This window comes from Rhinoderma darwinii, chromosome 1 (assembly GCF_050947455.1).
Source record: "Rhinoderma darwinii isolate aRhiDar2 chromosome 1, aRhiDar2.hap1, whole genome shotgun sequence".
In the NCBI taxonomy this organism is placed as follows: Eukaryota; Metazoa; Chordata; class Amphibia; order Anura; family Rhinodermatidae; genus Rhinoderma; species Rhinoderma darwinii.
The window spans coordinates 609389006-609409505 of NC_134687.1; the positions used below are offsets into that span (position 1 = coordinate 609389006).

General features: G+C 43.5%; 1 protein-coding gene across 3 annotated transcripts in view; it reads left to right on the top strand.

Moving 5' to 3' along the window:
* WDR7 (WD repeat domain 7) overlaps positions 1-20500 on the top strand; it is a 417770-nt gene that overhangs the window by 24179 nt on the left and 373091 nt on the right. For all 3 annotated transcript variants that reach the window (XM_075841243.1, XM_075841247.1, XM_075841253.1), the window contains exon 10: positions 18995-19136. In XM_075841243.1, coding sequence (XP_075697358.1) covers positions 18995-19136 — 142 coding nt within the window. The remainder of the gene's footprint in view (positions 1-18994; positions 19137-20500) is intronic.

Consider the following 20500-nt stretch of genomic DNA (forward strand, 5'->3'; position numbering starts at 1 on the left):
TATACCTCCGGTTTTATTAACCTTTTAAAACAAGTGAGTGCACGACTTACAGTAAACTCCGAAGTATCTTTAACCCTAGAGAAGAGATGTTCGGTCACGGTGGTGGTCTCCTAAATCTTCAGTGCTTCTTTCTTTCCTAATTGTAGAATTTGTGCTCATTCGGAAAGCGGAGTATAACCTTCATTATTGAATAGGCTGCAATATACCAGATCATCTGTATACGCCCTCTACAGGGCAAAATAAGCTTAAAGGCATGGTGTCGCCCCAAAAACATGTTTTTTTTTTAAAATTTAAACATTTAGTGTGTGGGTGATTAAACATTGTTCAAATTTTTTTTATTTTTTTCGCGAGTCAGGAAATATTATAAATTTTTTCAAATTTATAATACTACCCATTTTTGGTCACTAGATGGAGCTGTTTGGAGCTAGTTCCCAAAATTGCAGCATTGCAACATTGGGTTAAAAGCTATCGCTCTAGTGAGCGCTCAGCATCCCCCCCTCCTTTATCCTGGCTAGTGACGGGATAAACGAGGGGTTTGAAAGGTTTAACCTGCTACACTGTGCGTCGCCATTTTTTGAGGTAACCCACAGTGTAGTAGGTTTACATGCAGTAGTAAACACACACAAACACTAACATACATTGAAATCGCTTACCTGCTCCTGCCGCCGCGGCCCGTCCGCTCCCTTTGCTGCCGCTGTTCCATGTGCACTTGTCCGGAAGCCGCGACCGGAAGTAGTAATCTTACTGTCCGGCCGCGACTTCCGGTCCACAGGAAAATGGCGCCGGACGGCGCCAATTTCGAATAGGACTGTGTGGGAGCGGCGCATGCGCAGTTCCCACACAGACGCCGTACACGGCAGTCAATGGGACGGGAGCCGTTCGCAGTCCCTATGGGACTGTGGCTGCCGTATTCCATGTCTGTGTGTGTCGTTAATCGACACACACAGAAATGGAACAAAAAATGGCAGCCCCCATAGGGAAAAAAAAGTGTGAAAAAAAGAAACAGTAAAACACAAACACACAAATGAAAATAAACGTTTATATTAAGGCACTAACATCTTTAACATATAAATAAAATATTTGTGATGACACTGTGGAATCTATTGTACCTAATGTTTAAATGACACTTTTATATTAAACAGCAGTCGTATGATCAGTGAGCAGGATTAGGCTTTATTCACACTGTGTTTAAAGTGTACATTCTGCTTTGCTCCAGGTGCATATGGCAAACATACGCATAAATCCCCGTTCACCCAACGTATTCCACGATATGTCTTTCATTTTTTTGCTTGACCTGTTTCGACTATGGGACCCTATGAATGGCATATACTACTGTATGTTTATACAGTTTTATACGTCGGAGCCTTCCGTATGGGGTATACGCCTGGAAATACCCAGATGGAAGTCTGTTAAACGCAGTGTGAATACAATAAAAGGTAACATCTATATTATAAAGCCGATATCGCAGGATCACACCGCTGACAATAGGTTATGGAGACAGTTCAGCTCATCCTCCCTGGGCAGTGACTGTACACATGAGACCGAGCATGCCCACAACACTCTCCCTTAGAACTGAAGGAGTCATTTTCCAACTGAGGTCTCTTATGCACGTGTGGCTGCTGTAAAGGAAACTGCTGTGAACACGCAAAGCAAGATGACCGCCCCAAAAATCATGTTCAGAAAAATGTGAGCATGCTCTGTGACCGGTGTAGAGCTCACTGGGCAGGGAGCGGAATGAAGGAGCAGGAGTTGAGATGTCGCCATCGCCTAATGTTAATGTTATTTGACTCCCCAATTTGAATAAAAGTGTTGGTCCACGTGATCCATGTTGTTAATATTGTGTGTTCTGTGTAGCAGTGGATCGTAGATTTGTGCCGTACATTTGTTTTGGTTCAGGAGAGGTTTGATTTGGAAGCTGTTGTGGAAATCCCAGAATGTGACCACCTCTCCGACCAAGGAAACGTCTTAGAATTGTACACCCCAAGGACTTTACTTCACATTCACACCGCTGAGGCTAATGTAAGAGTTGAGTTTTGCTGTGTGATACGGACGGTTAATGTCCGTGTGATGTGCCGTGTGTAGGGTTTTCCGGGACTGCATGCGCCCTAGGTACTTCTAAGTCTTTCTACATTTTTCTATTTCACTGAACTGCTCATAGTTTTGCATGCTTAAAGACACTTTATATATGTTTTTTAAATTAAAGGCGTTGTCCAGTTTTTACTTGTTTAAAGGGGTTGCCCGAGAGTCTAATGAACGGGCAGCGGGAAATATAAAGAAATACCAGTTTAATGCTCCCCTGCTCCAGCGCTGATGCTCCGGTGGACCCCGCTTTCCTATGTTTGTTGTCATGCCGCGATGACGTGCCGCACATCCACGTTACCGTTGCAGCTGATCGATGGCCTCAGCGGTGATGCTACCATATGTGGCACATCATCGCTGCAGGGAAATGAACAAAGACTGGAGCAACGGCGCTGAAATGGCGGGTCATTTTAACAGGTGAATATTGTTTCATTTTTTTTATTTTACGGCATTCCCTTCTGCCACTTTTTCATTAAACTCTCAGGAAACCCCATTTATTTCTTTATAGAGTATTAAAACGCAGTTTTCTAAAATACATGTATTTCAAATTCTTCTCGCATATCTTCCTTACAACATCGTGGTAACGTTTAGTCTAGAACAAAATAAATACATATATATATATATTTCCTTATCTTTCTGTTCTGCCACATAGAGGCTGGGGGGGGGGGGGTGTCCCGAGCACAGGGAGCCCCCTCTGTATGACGTCCATATGCCCTAATAGGATATATGAAAAGGCATTGTTATCCTGAGACAACCCCTTCAAATACGTTTGAAAATAGGTGTAAATAAAGAATTTGCACCCCTCGGTGTATACATCTCTTAGGGCCCATTCGCACGAGCGTGAATCTCGTCCGTGTGCTGAAACAACGCACAGCACACGGACCCATTGATTTCAATGGGGCTACTCACACATGCGTGAGTTTTCACGCACCTAATCGCCCTTTGAAGTCAATGGGTGCGTGAAAACCACGGACAGGTGACTGATGCCCATCCATGTGCTGTCAGTGTTTTACGCATCAATTGCATTAAAAAAAAAAAAAAAAGTGCTTGCGAGTGCGTGATAAATGCATGCCACTCGCAAAGCACATTGATGCAAAACGCAATGCACATGGACAGATTTATGCGCGTTTTTAATGTGCATAAATCTGTCACGCTTGTGTGAATGTAACCTTATGCACACCTATGTGCCCCAGGTTGATGCAGCTGCTCCTCCATGGTTACAGACTACAAACAAACCTTGTTTGTAGTCTGATTTTTCAATTATGTATTCCTGACCAGCTACTTTCTAACCTACTCCTGAGCACTGTAGAGGCAGGAATTACAGCTTGCTCAGCAAGATCAGGGTGACCGAAGGAGACAGGCACACAGGCTAGAGCAGGGGTCAGCAACATCTGGCACTTACAGCTCCCAGCATGCCCTGATAGTCAAAGGCTTTATTATTAAAGGCAGAGGCTGTCAGGGCATGCTGGGAATTATAGTTTCACAACAAATTGAGTGCAGAAAGTTGCTGACCCTGGGCTAGAACATTGAGGGATGGGCAGGGAAAAGAGAGCGGCTTCACAAGGAACACCCACTGAGCTCTGAACCTGCAACTCCACAAGCAGTCATGTTAGAGAAAGCAGGTCTTAAACATAGAAGCAATACACGAGTCCACTAACAAAATAGAATTTTTCAATCTTCTATCTTTTAACCCCTTTCCGAATTTTCATGTGCAGGTATGTCATGAGAAAGAGTCCCCATCGTGCGTCCTGACGTGCATGTACAGTGAAGGAAATAAGTATTTGATCCCTTGCTGATTTTGTAAGTTTGCCCACTGTCAAAGACATGAACAGTCTAGAATTTTTAGGCTAGATTAATTTTACCAGTGAGAGATAGATTATATAAAAAAAGAAAAAAGAATATCACTTTGTCAAAATTATATATATTTATTTGCATTGTGCACAGAGAAATAAGTATTTGATCCCTTTGGCAAACAAGACTTAATACTTGGTGGCAAAACCCTTGTTGGCAAGCACAGCAGTCAGACGTTTTTTGTAGTTGATGATGAGGTTTGCAAACATGTTAGATGGAATTTTGGCCCACTCCTCTTTGCAGATCATCTGTAAATCATTAAGATTTCGAGGCTGTCGCTTGGCAACTCGGATCTTCAGCTCCCTCCATAAGTTTTCGATGGGATTAAGGTCTGGAGACTGGCTAGGCCACTCCATGACCTTAATGTGCTTCTTTTTGAGCCACTCCTTTGTTGCCTTGGCTGTATGTTTCGGGTCATTGTCGTGCTGGAAGACCCTGCCACGAGCCATTTTTAATGTCCTGGTGGAGGGAAGGAGGTTGTCACTCAGGATTTGATGGTACATGGCTCCATCCATTCTCCCATTGATGCGGTGAAGTAGTCCTGTGCCCTTAGCAGAGAAACACCCCCAAAACATAATGTTTCCACCTCCATGCTTGACAGTGGGGACGGTGTTCTTTGGGTCATAGGCAGCATTTCTCTTCCTCCAAACACGGCGAGTTGAGTTAATGCCAAAGCGCTCAATTTTAGTCTCATCTGACCACAGCACCTTCTCCCAATCACTCTCAGAATCATCCAGATGTTCATTTGCAAACTTCAGACGGGCCTGTATATGTGCCTTCTTGAGCAGGGGGACCTTGCGGGCACTGCAGGATTTGAATCCATTACGGCGTAATGTGTTACCAATGGTTTTCTTGGTGACTGCGGTCCCAGCTGCCTTGAGATCATTAACAAGTTCCCCCCGTGTAGTTTTCGGCTGAGCTCTCACCTTCCTCAGGATCAAGGATACCCCACGAGGTGAGATTTTACATGGAGCCCCAGATCGATGTCGATTGACAGTCATTTTGTATGGCTTCCATTTTCTTACTATTGCACCAACAGTTGTCTCCTTCTCACCCAGCGTCTTACTTATGGTTTTGTAGCCCATTCCAGCCTTGTGCAGGTCTTTCATCTTGTCCCTGGCATCCTTAGAAAGCTCTTTGGTCTTGCCCATGTTGTAGAGGTTAGAGTCAGACTGATTAATTGAGTCTGTGGACAGGAGTCTTTTATACAGGTGACCATGTAAGAGCTGTCTTTAATACTGGAGGAGGCTGAACTCTTAGGCCTCATGCACACGACCGTGTTTTTGCGTCCGCAATTCAACCGCAAATCCACGGGTTAATTGCGGACCCATTCATTTCTATGTGGCCATACCCACTATCCGTGTTTTCACGGCTCTCCGCATGTCCGCACATCCGTGCCGCAGAAACTCCGGACATGTCCTATTATGGGCCGCAAATGCGGTGCGGACATGCCAATAGAAGTCAATGGGCCCGTGGAAATTGCGGATACACCGCCGTGTGTCATCCGCAGTTTGCGGATTTGCGGATCATGTGACCTTCTAAAGGGGGTTTGACCAAGCTTTTGGCATCCTGTTTAAAAGTCCTTTTTTTTTTTTTTTTTTTTCATCCGCATTTTTGCGGATTACATACGGATGAACTGCGGATTACATACGGATGAACTGCGGATGACATTCCACGGAACACGGTCCTGGAATTTGCGGACCAGAATAACACCACGGTCGTGTGCATGAGGCCTTAATGGTTGTGTGAAGTTTTAGATCCTCGTTCCCAGTTAGTCAGCCTGGTTTTCACCGAGTAGCGCGGGAAGAATTACACCAGAAGCAGAGCTCAGGTAGAATATCCTCTCTCGATGAGATAGGAGCACAACAACTTTATTTAAAACAATGCAAAATTTATATAGCAAAAATGGCGTCAATTATCAGTATATGATCTTGTGACACCTCCAAGGTGCTAATTGGTTCTTGTTCAAACATGCCCTTTTCTTATTTGTTCAGTACGTTTATAGAAGTTTGTGGGTTAAAACTTCATGTTGCTATTTTCACATTCCAGGGCGTTGTCTCATGATCCGGCGCCATCTTGTGCCATTTTATCATACTACATAGCATTATAGCAGAATATGATATACTGAGAAGCTTTATGTAAGAATAATAATAATTTTTGCAAGCACACAAATATACATAGTGGCGATCCTTCACAGTTGGTAGGGGATCAAATACTTATTTCTCTGTGCACAATGCAAATAAATATATATAATTTTGACAATGTCATTTTCTGTTTTTTTTTTTATATAATCTATCTCTCACTGGTAAAATTAACCTAGCCTCAAAATTCTAGACTGTTCATGACTTTGACAGTGGGCAAACTTACAAAATCAGCAAGGGATCAAATACTTATTTCCTTCACTGTATGTGATGGGGTTAGCGTGGGTACCGGGACTGGAGAAACCTCAGATTCCAGCCGTTTAACTCCTTAAATACTGCGGTCCATATCGACCGCAGCATTTAGGTTATTTGACAGGGGGAGGTGGCCCGCGATCACCGCCCGCCGATGGGTTGCCATGGCAACCAGGGGCCGAACAAAGGCACCCAGGACTGTCATGAATGTATTCCTATAAAGCCATTCCGTAGGCACATCCTAATAGACTGCCTGTCAGTTTTAGGCCTCATGCACACGACCGTAGGCATGTGCACGGCTGTGGTTTTCTGGTCAGCTTGCCGCGGAGTGTCACCCGCAAATCGCGGGCCTTGCACATGACCGCGTCCATTATTTCCTATGAGCCTGGACCGCAGAACACGGCCGTAATAAGACTTCCCGTTCTTTCTGCATCCAGGCTCCTGGGCCATGCACGGACCGTGGAAACCACGATCGTGTGCATGGGCCCGTAGAAATGAATGGGGCCGCAATTCTCCCACGGACTTTCGGGGGAATTGCGGTCGCAAAAGCACGTTCGTGTGCATGGGGCCTAAGGCTTCATGCACACAACCGTGTATTTGCATCCGCAATTTATCCTCATTTTGGCCCCATGCATACGACCGTGGTTTTTGCGGATTCGTGCTGGGGCTGTGAATCTGGACAGCAAAAAGCCAGGACAAGTTTTTTGTTTTTTTTTTGCGTGAATCCTGATGACTTACGGATGCACAACAAAGGCTTTTGTTGTGGTCAAATGGAGTGCAACAGGTCCGTGGTTTTGCGGACCGCAAAACCAATATGGTCGTGTGCTTGGGGCCTTACACGGACAGGCAGTATGCTTTGGAATACTGAGTATACCTAAGCGATCAAAAGATCGCATTGTGAAGTCCCCTAGTGGGACAAAAATAATAATTAAAGAGTAACTACACTTTCATCAAACTTGATATGTCATAGACTTTTTAAAAGTTTACATCGGAGGGGATCAGAGTCTTGAGACCCGTCGCTGAAACAAAAGTGCAGAAGCACTCCGCCGAGCTCCCTGCACCTTCAGTTGTGATCGGCGTTCCCTGTTAGGACTTGTCCACACGTAGCGGAATTGCTGCGTATTTTCCGTCCAGAATTGCGGCTGGAAAATACACCGCAGAATACAGTAGCAGCAAAGTGGGTGAGATTTAACAAGACTCATCCACACGCTGCATAAAATTTCTGACCAGAAATTGACCTGCGGTGCGTATATTTCGTACTGGAGCGTGTAAATTCCTGCTGCGGAAAGTGGACAGAATTGCTACGTTTTTCAGAGGAAATATCACTATCACCCAACATTGAGAAAAACGCAGAAAAATCGGCACCATTTTCTGCAGTAACAAATGTGTTTTTTCCGCATTGGAAATTCGCTAGTTTCTGCAGAAATTTTCTGCAGCAATTCCGTTACATGTGGACAAGCCCTTAGGCCACGTGCACACTTCAGTCTTTTTCTTCAGGGTGCTAGCCGTTTTTCTGACGGCTAGCACCCTGACCCATTCACTTCAATGGGGCCATGCACACTTCAGTTTTTTTGACGGTCCATTGCTCCGTTCCGACAAAAGTAGAGCATGTCCTACTTTGGTCCGAGATTCCGTGACCGTGAGGCCCATGCAAGTCAATGGGGCCGTACAAAAAAACTGAAGGCATCCGTGTGCCATCCGTGTGTGACAGAGCGGCAGCCACTTGTCTCTATCAATCACTGATAGAGAGAAGAGGCTGCTGATTAAAAATAAAAAGCAGTTCATACGTACCCGGTCGTTGTCTTGGTGACGAGTCCCTCTTCTTCCTCCAGTCCGACCTTTCTGTATGACGCGGCAGTCCATGTGGCCGTTGCAGCCTGTGATTGGCTGCAGAGGAGGTCACGTGGGATGAAGCGTTCTCCCTGGAGGCCGGCCATCTGACGTCATCCAGACTTGCGTGACCGTCACTACAGCCTGTGATTGACTGCAGCGGTGACATGGGATGAAACGTCATCCCAGGAGGCCGGACAGGAGGAAAATGCAGGGTGTTCTGGGTAACTATGAACTAATTTTTTTTTTAAATTTAATTAAAATTGTATTTTCCGAGCGCCGGACATGGTAATTCTTCAGCGCTAGTCACTGTCCAAGGTGCTGAAAGAGTTACTGCCGATCAGTGCAGCCCATTAACTCTCAGCACCCTGTACAGTGACTAGCGCTAAGCAACCCTGCTCTTTCAGCACCCTGGACAGTTCCATGCTCGGCGCTCGGAAACGGAAACATTGAGTGCACACGGGAGTGCACACGGGAGTGCACACGGGAGTGCACACGGCCCCGTCAAAAACGGCCGTGAAAACGGTGATGGAAGTGTGCACGAGGCCTTAGGCTGTAGTTGGTACACATAGAATGCCTATGAGAGCCATCTTCAGGCTGCGAGGAGGGCCGTTCACAGCCGAATTGCAAATCGCTCAGCTGAACGCTTCTGCACCGTCGTTTCAGCAACTTTGGGGGTCTCAGCACCCGGACGCCCACCAATCCAAACTTTTGATATCTCTCTGACATATCAAAAGTTTGAAAGTGAGTTACACTTTAAATACAGTTATAGAAAGTTTATTAATCAATAATAAAATAGTGCACAGTACAAAAATAAAACCATTCTCTAATAAAAGTGGTTTTTACTTAGCAAAAGTGTAAATAAATAAGAAAATACACATGTATGGCATCACCGAGATTGTAACGACCCAAACAAGTTACTTAAACCGCATGGTGAACGCCGCACAAAAAAAACACGGTGGAATGTCTTTTGTTTCTATTCCCCCTCCCCCAAACAAGATAATAAAAGTGAATCTTTATGTTTAAAAAAAAATACAAATAAAAGTGAATCAATAAGGCTTCGTTCACATCTGCGTCAGGGTTCCGTTCTGATGTTCCGTGTGAGCTTCCCGGCAGAACGGAACCCTGACTGAAACAAACGGAAACCGTAGGTTTGCATCGCCATTGATTTCAATGGTGACGGATTCGGTGCAAATCGTTTCCATTTGCCTCAGTTGTGCAAAGGTTCTGTCATTTTGACTGAATTCATTCTGTCATTTCCGCCACATGGTGAACAGTGTATATTTAAAACGTGAATGCTGGAATAACTATTCTATTTATTTATTTATATATATATATATATATAATCCTCAAAAAAGGTTAATAAGCATTAATCCAATATATTTTCTGTGCCCTAACATGGTGCCATTGAAAAATACAACTCGTTCTTCTGCAAAAGCAAACCCTCATACGGCTGTGTCGATGGGAAAAATTAAAAAATTGTGGCTCTTGGAATGCAACGATGAAAAAACTAGAAAGAACGCTTGATCATTAAAGGGTTGTCCGGGCACAGGGCAGTTTTTCATATTAATGACCTATCCACAGGATAGCTAATCCGTATATGATCAGTGGGGGTCCGACACCTGGACCCCGCACCAATCAGCTGCTTGTTTACGTGGCCAATAAAATGGTCGCTAGTCGGCAGCACATATCCCAGTGTAAACAGAGAGATGTGCTGCCGACATGATGGAAATGTATGGTGAGGAGCGATCGTAGTAACGATCACTTGTCCGCATACATAACCGATCATTGCTCCTTGTGAAAGGAGCAAACGATTACTGATCGAGCGGTCTTGTCAATCGGCGCTCGTTTACACGGCCTATACCGGGCTGTGTAAAAGGACCTTAAAGAGGCCCTGTCACCAGATTTTCAAACCCCTATCTCGTATTGCAGCAGATCGGCGCTGCAATGTAGATAAGAGTAACGTTTTTGTTTTTTTCAAAAACGAGCATTTTTGGCCAAGTTATGAGCATTTTTATATTTATGCAAATGAGGCTTGCAAAAGTACAACTGGGCGTGTTTAAAGTTAAGTACAAGTGGGCGTGTATTGTGTGTGTACATCTGGGCGTTTTTACTTGTTTTACTAGCTGGGCGTTGTGAATGGAAGTGTATGATGCTGACGAATCAGCATCATCCACTTCTCTTTGTTAACACCCAGCTTCTGGCAGTGCTCAGACACACAGCGTGTTCTCGAGAGATGACGCTGTGACGTCACTTCCTGCCCCAGGTCCTGCATCGTGTCGGACGAGCGAGGACACATCGGCACCAGGCGACAGAGGCTACATCGACTTACCTGCAAACACCGATGCTGCTGCAGAATCAACTGTAGCCTCTGGTGCCGATGTGTCCTCGCTCGTCCGACACGATGCAGGACCTGGGGCAGGAAGTGAGTGACGTCACAGCGTGATCTCGCGAGGACACACTGTGTGTCTGTGCACTGCCAGAAGCTGGGCGTTGTGAAGAGAAGTGGATGATGCGGATTCGTCAGCATCATACGCTTCTATTCACAACGCCCAGCTAGTAAAACAAGTAAAAACGCCCCGATGTACACACATAATACACGCCCACTTGTACTTAACTTTAAACACGCCCAGTTGTACTTAAGAAAGGCTAATTTGCATAAATATAAAAATGGCCATAACTTGGCCAAAAAGGCTCGTTTTAAAAAAAAAACAAAAAAAAACACGTTACTGTAATCTACATTGCAGCGCCGATCTGCTGCAATACGAGATAGGGGTTTGAAAATCTGGTGACAGAGCCTCTTTAACCCACCTTTTAGCTTGCAGCACTGGTAACGTATAGGTAATCTCACCAGCTGTGGACATGAATTGTATGGCAGTGAATACCCAGCTGGAGGCCGCAGTATTAATCTGGAAACCTGTTGTTGTTTTGTGTATATTTGTATTGTATAAAGGGTCTTTGTTGATAAGTAATGTGCTTTTATTGTAGGCTGATAAGTTACGGTAGCGGCGGCGGTCACAGGGATAAAGGGGGTCTTTATGCCAGGCCTCCTATCAGTTCTGTTGCTGTGTGATAAGTATATCCCATTGATTAGTAAGTTTACGTCTTCATTAGAGCGCCAGGCAGCCGCAGTGCTCAGCAGACCATCTTAAATGCCAACCAATTTCATCTGAAACAACTTAATTGCAGTTATTCGGATCTCTCCTGCGTCTTTGTTTTGAGTTTGTTCTCGTTCCCCCTTAACAATATGCAATTATTGCAGGATGCGTTTCATTGTGCCCGTTTCATTGTCTCTGCTGTAATGACTTTTGTAAACGATCGCCGTATTGTTCATAAACAAAACCGTGGATAATAGAATGAAATAACAGGAACAATTGTCATATGCTGCTCATTCTAATGGTAAATAATGAGAGAGGACATTAAAGGGGAGACAATACCGGCAGGAAACAGCAGGGGGCAGCAAAACAGCCATGTATTCATGACAAAGAGGAGTGCTGCGCTGGTGCAAAGTTGTGTAATCTGTGCATATAGAATGGAGTTTATAAATCAAAAATTGGGAAAAAGATCTATAAAATGACTAATATTGTCCACAAATATCCATGCGTCAGAGGGGTTTACAGAGTAAATAGGTTGCCGTTTTTGATTTCCGTTTACAATGAAAGGTCTTCCGTCCGACATCACTTACAAAGGATTGATCGTAAAGTGTACCTATTATTCTAACATTTTTGCATAAATCAGTGTGTGTGTATGTATGTATGTATGTATGTATGTATATATATATATATATTATTTCTTTAAAGGCTATGTTGATCTTCTTGAAAATTGTTTTTTTGTTTTTTTTTCTTTTAAATAAAAATATCTACCAGTGTGTTTGGTGCAACTTTCCAGTTACTTTTTATTAAAAAATGATTTTTACTTTTTGAGATACAGCTGCTTTGTATCCTGTAAGTAGACCAGCTGTATCTAGCGCTGAGACCTGTATCCGTCCGTGTCAGTGGGTCCTGCGTGTCTGACAAAGGTGTACATAGCCTTTAACCCCTTAAGGACGCAGCCTAGTTTGGGCCTTAAGGCTCAGAGCCCATTTTTCAAATCTGACATATTTCACTTTATGTGGTAATAACGTCGGAATGCTTAAACCTATCCAAGCGATTCTGAGATTGTTTTCTCGTGACACTTTGGGCTTCATGTTCGTGGTAAAATTTGGTCGATATATTCAGTCTTTATTTGTGAAAAATTGCAAAATTTAGAGAAAATTTACAAAAAATAGCATTTTTCAGAATTTTAATGTATCTGCTTGAAAAACAGACGGTTATACCACCCAAAATAGTTACTAGTTCACATTTCCCATATGTCTACTTTAGATTGGCATCGTTTTTTGAACATTATTTTATTTTTCTTGGACGTTACAAGGTTTAGAACATAAACAGCAATCTCTCATATTCTTAAGAAAATTTCAAAAGCCTTTTTTTGAAGGTGCCAGTTCAGTTCTGAAGTGGATTTGAGGGGCCTATGTATTAGAAACCCCCATAAAACACCCCATTTTAAAAACTAGACCCCTCAAAGTATTCAAAACAGCATTTAGAAAGTTTTTTAACCCTTCAGGCATTTCACAGGAATTAAAGCAAAGTGGAGGTGAAATTTGCAAATTTCGTTTTTATGTCTGAATTTCAATTTTATTCTATTTTTTTTTAGTAACAGAGAAGGTTTTACCAGAGAAATACTACTAAATATGTATTGTCCAGATTCTGCAGTTTTTAGAAATGTCCCACATGTGGCCCTACTGCGCTCGTGGACTAAAACACAAGCCCCAGAAGCAAAGAAGCACCTAGTGCATTTTGAGGCCTCTTTTTTATTAGAATATATTTTAGGCAGCATGCCAGGTTTGAAGAGGCGTTGAGGTATTAAAACAATGGAAACCCACCAGAAGTGACCCCATTTTGGAAATTACACCCCTCAAGGAATTCATTTATGGTTTTTGTTATCATTTTGACCGCACAGTTTTTTCACAGCACCTATTTGAATTGGGCTGTGAAATGAAAAAAATGATATTTTTTCCAATAAAATGTCATTTTTGATCAAATTTTCTTATTTTCACAGGGAACAACATACCCAATTTTGTTGCCCAATTTGTCCTTAGTGCGGCAATACCCCATTTGTGGTGATAAACTGCCGTTTGGGCCCATGGGAGGGCTCAGAAGGAAAGGAGCGCTATGTGTTTGTTGGAGTCCAGATTTTGCTGGATTGGTTTTCGGGTGCCATGTCGCATTTGCAGAGCCCCAGAGGTATCAAAGCAATGGAAACCCACCAGAAGTGACCCCATTTTGGAAACTACACCCCTCAAGGAATTCATTTATGGTTTTTGTTATCATTTTGACCGCACAGTTTTTTCACAGCACCTATTTGAATTGGGCTGTGAAATGAAAAAAATTATATTTTTTCCAATAAGATGTCATTTTTGATCAAAATTTCTTATTTTCACAGGGAACAACATACCCCATTTTGTTGCCCAATTTGTCCTTAGTGCGGCAATACCCCACTTGTGGTGATAAACTGCCCTTTGGGCCCATGGGAGGGCTCAGAAGGAAAGGACCACCATTTGGCCTACTGGAGCTTTTCTGGTGCCAAGTCGTGTGTGCAGAAGCCCCTGAGGTACCAGTACAGTTGAAACCCCCGAGAAGTGACCCCATTTTAAAAACGACACCCCTTAAGACATTCATCTAGAGGTGTAGTGAGCATTTTGACCCCACAGGTACTGTGTAAAAGATAATGCGCAGCAGATGGTGCAGTGTGAGATTTGCAATTTTATATATGTATATGCCATTTCAGTGTCCAATATAGTGTGCCCAGCATGCGCCACCGGAGATATACACCCCTTAAATTGTAATGTGGGTTCTCCTGGGTACGACAATACCCTACATGTGGCTGTTATCAGCTGCCTGGGCATACGGCAGGGCTCAGAAGGGAAAGATGAGGGGGGTAAGCTGTGCGGAGTGCATCAGGGTAAATTAAAAATCAAGGGATGTATGATACATTTTAAAACAATCTTTTATACAGAGCCCTGGTTTTTCGGGACACGTGTCACATTGGTATATTGTGTTCTTCCTTATCCCCCTCTTATAGCAGACTCTGCACCTCTTTTGACTCTTTCCCTTTCCACCGGTTTGGGGACCTTCTCCTGGAAAGTGTTGCCCTGGTACGATGCGTGTGGCCTCGCTTCCAGAAGTACTGGGTGCCCCCCCTTCCTGGTCCCTAAAGATTAGATCTTGAAATTCCAGGAAAGTTCCCCTCTGGCCTGCACATCGACGTAGCACATACGCATTGTACAAAGCCATCTGTATGATGTGCCCGGCCAGCTTCTTATACCACACCGCATGGCGCTGTAGGGCTTCAGGACTTGATTTGACAAGTCCATCCCTCCCATGTACCTATTGTAGTCCAGGATGCAGTCTGGTTTGGGGGTGGCCTTTCCTTCATATATCCTAAACCTGTAGGTATACCCTGATGCACTCTCGCACAGCTTATACATCTTCACGCCATACCTTGCCCTCTTACCTGGCAGGTACAGGCGGAATTGAACCCTCCCTTTAAAATGTACCAGGGACTCATCAATAGAAATACAGTTCTCGGGGGTGTATGCTTGGGAAAACCGGGCACTGGAACGGTCTAATAGGGGTCTCCGTTTATACAAACGGTCAAAACTGGGGTCATCTCGGAGTGGGCACGGCTCATTATCAGTATAATGTAAGAAGCGAAGTATTGCCTCATTTATTTATTTTTTTAGGTTCCAGTTCATTTCTGAAGTTGCTTTGAGGGGCCCATATATTAGAAACCCCTATCAAACACCCCATTTTAGAAACTAGACCCCTCAAAGTATTCACAACAGCATTTAGAAAGTTTATGAACCCTTTAGGTGTTTCACAAAAATTTAGAGCAAAGTAGAGGTGAAATTTACTCTTTTTATACCATTTTTTTTATAACACAAAAGGATTTATCAGAGAAACACCAATTAATACTTATTGCCCAGATTCTGCAGTTTAGAGAAATATCCCACCTGTGGCGCTAGTGCGGTAATGGACTGAAGCACCGGCCTCCGAAGCAAAGGAGCACCTAGCGGATTTTGAGCCCTCTTTTTTATTAGGCACCATGTCCGGTTTGAAGAGGTCTTGTGGTGCCAAAACATTGGAAACCCCCCAAAAGTGACCCCAATTTGGAAACTAGACCCCTTGAGGAATCCATTGTAGTTTTCTTGGGGTGCATGCGGCTTTTTGATCAGTTTTTATTCCATTTTTAGGTGGCGTGGTGACTAATAAACAGCAATTCTACTATTGTTTTTGTATACTTTTTTTTTTACAGCGTTCACCGTGCGCTATAAATGATATATTAACTTTATTCTGCGGGGCGATACGATTACGGCGATACCAGATGTTTATAGGTTTTTTTATGTCTTATGGCGTTTGCACAATAAAATACGTTTTGTAAACAATCATTCACTTTTTGTGTTACCTTATTCTAAGAGCCAGAACGTTTTTATTTTTCAATCAATAAAGCCGTGCGAGGACTTATTTTTTGCGTAACGAACTGTATTTTCCATCAGTACCATTTTTAGGTACATGCGACTTTTTGATCTCTTTTTATTCCATTTTTTGGGAGGTGAAGTGACCAAACAATTGTGATTGTGGTACGGTTTATTAATATTTTTTTTTACGGCGTTCACCGTGCGGGATAAATAACGAAATAATTTTGTAGTTCAGGCCGTTACGGACGCGGCGATACCAATTATGTATAGTTTATTTGTTTGTTTATATATTTTTATTAATAATAAAGGACTGATAAGGGAAAAAGTGGGACTTTTACTTTTATTACTTTTAAAACTTTTATTTTCTTATTTTTACACATCTTTTTTTAACTTTTTTTTTACTTTATTACTTTGTCCCACTAGGGGACTTGAGGGCAGGAGGCCCTGATCGCTATTCTAATACACTGCACTACATGCGTAGTGCAGTGTATTAGAACTGTCAGCTACTCACTGACAGCAAGCATAGTGGGTCCTGACGTTGTCAGGACCCACTAGGCTTCCGTCTATGGCATAGCCGGACGCCATTGTTTGGTGTCCGGTTGCCATAGTCACCATCGCCGGCCGCTATCGCGTAGCAGGCCGGCGATGGCAGCTTAACCCCTAAAAAGCCGCGATCTCTATAGAACGCGGCTTTTAAGGGGTTAATCAGCGGGGACACAGCGATCGGTCCCCGCTGTAGGAGCTGTGACAGCTGCTGAACAAGACAGCAGCGTCACAGCTCCTGTATGTGTCGGGAGGACGGCCGAAACGGCCGTTACTCCCGTGACGTACTATTACGGCATGGAGCGCGAACGATACAGCTGCCATGACGTAATAGTACGTCAAGGAGCGGGAAGGGGTTAAGCGTTTTAATATATCCTATCCGGGGAAGAAGGCATCTTTTTTTACCCGAACAGTATAGTGTAGTTCCTTTTTCTCTGTCTTCAGGATCTCTGTTAGGCCCTGTTCACACAGTGTTTTTTGTAGGCGGAAAAATCTGCCTCGAAATTCCTTCAGGAATTTTGAGGCAGATTTTGACCTGCCTGCATTCTTTGCCATGTGTTTCGCTGTGTTTTTCTGCCGCGGCCAAAAAACTAAGGAATTTTGAGTCAGATTTTGTCCTGCCTGTACTCTCCTTGCCGCGCTATTCGCTGTGTTTTTCGGCCGCGGCCTTTGAGCGCCGCAGGCAAAAAAAACGCAGCGAAGACCGCTTTCTCTGCCTCCCATTGATGTCAATGGGAGGTCAAAGAAGGCCTCAGAAATGGCATGATGATTGTTTTTCCCGCGAGCGTTTTTTCCGCTCGCAGGAAAAACTCCTCCGCCTCCCATTTGAAATCTATGGCGCGCTTTGTCTGCGTCAAAAAACTCTGTGTGAACACGGCTCAAGTGTTCAGAGACCTCCTCAGTCGCCAAAAATCCATGTAGTGTAAAATAGTAAACAGAATGCAGGGAGGAGGGGGTGCGACTGCAGTCTCTCTGCCTCAGTGTTTGTGATACAGCATGAGGGGGAATATATCTGATTGGTCAGAGTACATAACGCCGCTATTACATCACACCAGGAAAAGCCCAACCACATGGAGACCATAAAGAGCGACAATCTAAACTTATGGAAACCAGCAAAGGGAATGAAGAAAACAAAACTGCAGGTTATTGTCTATTCACACTGTGGTTGCAGGGTACGTTCAGCGCATGCGCCATAACATGGCTTGCTGTTCTTTCCAATGCAGTGCTATGGGACGCTTATCTCAGGTACTGCAAATTGAAAGTATACGTCAGGCATATTTCCCAACATTCAAGTCCAATGGACGCTATAAACGCAGTGTCATTAGACCCCTACACATAACATTTCTTGCTGCACTACATCTAATACATTGTATGGCAGCCTAAATGTTTGTGTGTGTGTTAACCTATATTGCCATAGTCTGACTGTTGGAGGTGCAACTTCAAGGAACCCCACTAATTGCTACAATGAAGAGGTTGTGGTGCCCCCCCCCCCCCCCCCCCCTGCTGCCCCTTTTTGGTTTGAATCGTCTGTATTTGCCTTTCTGAAGGAGACTTCATGGTTCTCTATTATAGACTTTGGGCTGACCTGGGTTTTGTTTTTTTAATTTTTTTTAATTCTAATTTATTTTTTTATAAGTGATGTATCCAGTTATACAGTGCAGCATCTGGTTATAATTTTAGGCTGTATAGTTTTTCCCACAGAGTCATTATTCAGTAAAGCGAATGTAAAAAGTCGCAATTTTTATGGCTTTATTGTAGATTTCGGAGTCAGGTACAATCTTTTCATAACTCCATTGTTCATCTGTGCGTTCCTATGGGTAGCATTAATGTAGAGACCTCACGACTGCTATGTGGTCCATTATGAAAGGGGGCCCACTACTACATACAGATTTTTACATCTCACATTGAGATCCTATCCTATAGCTGTATAAATCCATAGGCAGTGAGCTCCCCCTAGTGGTGGTTGCAGTAAGACAGAATTTTATCATTATGACTGTTTGAAGAGAAGCAGTGGATTTGGAGCGATGTGAATTCTTACCCCAATAAAGATATATTATGAAACTATGGCGGACATTAAAGGGGTTGTCTCATGAAGACCACCCCTGTTCATATGCCCTATTAGGGCTCAGTCACGTCATAGAGGAAGGTTCCCCTTTTTAGGACCCCACTCTGAACCAGAATAGAGAGAATCTCTGTAGGAGCAGCTCCCATTCTGGCGTGCTCGAGCCGTCCTAGTTATTATGTTGTTATATCTAAATGGCTGCCATGGTCTACTACATTTCCATTGATGGCTTCCTTGGGAAAATTAGCCAGGGGTGCCGGGAGCAGGACCTGCAGCTGTACCGGCTGATCTGATAAGACACCCTGTAGACTTTATTAAAAGCTCTCGGTGGAGATTTTGCTATGGGACGCTTATCTCTGGACACCCCTGGCCAGATCATACGGTGATAACATTGGGATAGCCAACAGACTGTTCACATCGACAGATTCATTCTAATCCATAAACCTGCTGATCTAACACTTTCATGGTTGATGTAGAGTGAAAAAAAATGAAGAGTCTGACAAGCTAATGGCTCTGTCCTTTGTGTGCTGTGAGTTTACTTACAAGAAACCCTGCTATTTATTTTTCCCATTGTTTAAGCTGTGAGCTGGTTGAAAGCACATTGTATTGATCACATTGTCTCCAGTGCATGATATGTACTGGCAGCGATGGTGCAGACCGTCTTGATAACTCTGTTATTATTGCTACTTACTATAATTTTGCCACCTCTCTGTTCTGCAGCTCCTAATCTGCCCTCCGGTTACAAGGTTCTTCTATGGACGCCGTGTATCTTTCCTTAAACTTCTTATCCAAGGCGACTCTTCAGGGAGACTTAGTATCTGGAGTGTCCCCGATGATCTTGAGCAGCAAGACAACATTGAAGGTGAAGGCTTAAGCCGACAAGATCATTTGTCTCACAGTTAATGCTCAGAGCTCCGAAATATCGCTTACCTGCACATAATAGTGTTAAGCTTCTTTTAAGCTTTTCATATTGTTTACTTTTGAGGAGCCATATATGTAAGTGTGCCCCACCATCCTAATAGACTGACCCTTACTGTTCTGTAGAGATCGCTTCTCGGCATCATCTCATGCAGGATTACACTGACGGGTAACACCTATGTATAGATCACACAGGATCCACCATTCCTAATAGACTGACCCTTCCTGTACTGTAGAGATAATTTCTTAGCAGTCATCTCATTATCACAGGCAGGATTACACTGACCGGTAACACCTATATATAGAGAACACAGGATCCACCATTCATAATAGGCTGACCCTTCCTGTTCTGTAGAGATTACTTCTCAGCAGTCATCTCATTATCATCACTGGCAGGATTACACTAACAGGTAACATATATATAGATATATTAGAGATAAAACCGGATCCACCATTGACAAACTGCTTCCCTCCTCCCTGTACAATGACCTCGCACGGGTCACCGAGCATGCCTAAAAAGCTCTCCCATAGAAATGAATGGATCTCCTCCTGTTCACAAGTTCCTATGGTCCATGTGGCTGCTGTAGAGCATATCTCTATATGCTGTTAACAGCAGCGCAGGAAAAATGGCTGCCCCAATATACATGTACATGAAATAGAATTAAAAAAAATCTACAATTAAAAAAATAAAAACGTATTAGAAAAAAAAGTGGTCCACTATCTGGTTTTAATGAGTAAAATAATAAACATGTTGGGATACATCGCCTTGTATACCGTTAACGCAAACCGTCTTGCCTTCGGGTTACTTGGTCATAGTGGCTTTGTTTCCAGATTAAGTTGCTGATGTTTTGGGTAAAACTGCAAGAAAAACTAAAAACAAACAAAAATGAAGGTGTTTTATTCTGGCCATACAGTCGACAAATGACTCCCTCTTTAATGGATGCTTGGATCGGCCAAGCGCTGCCATAGGAAGAAGTGGATAAGAAGCTGCCAGTCAACTCGGGAGGAAAGATGGGGATCACGCATGTTGAAATGCCACTGGACCGGTCCTGTAGATGACTGTGCCCCCATATAGATTATAGGAGTATCACCCGCCTTCCCCCACAATTATCTAATGTGTATGGTTCGCTTTGCACACGGCTCTTTTACAGCTCTGTAGAACCTCTGAGTTGTCTGGAGCCGAAACAGCGAACCCATAGACGTATTGTACTCATGCCCCATTGAATGCTGTACTATAAAGAGAATAACTAATATGGTACCGTACACGATACCATATGACCGTAAATATATCCAGATCTGGCACACTTA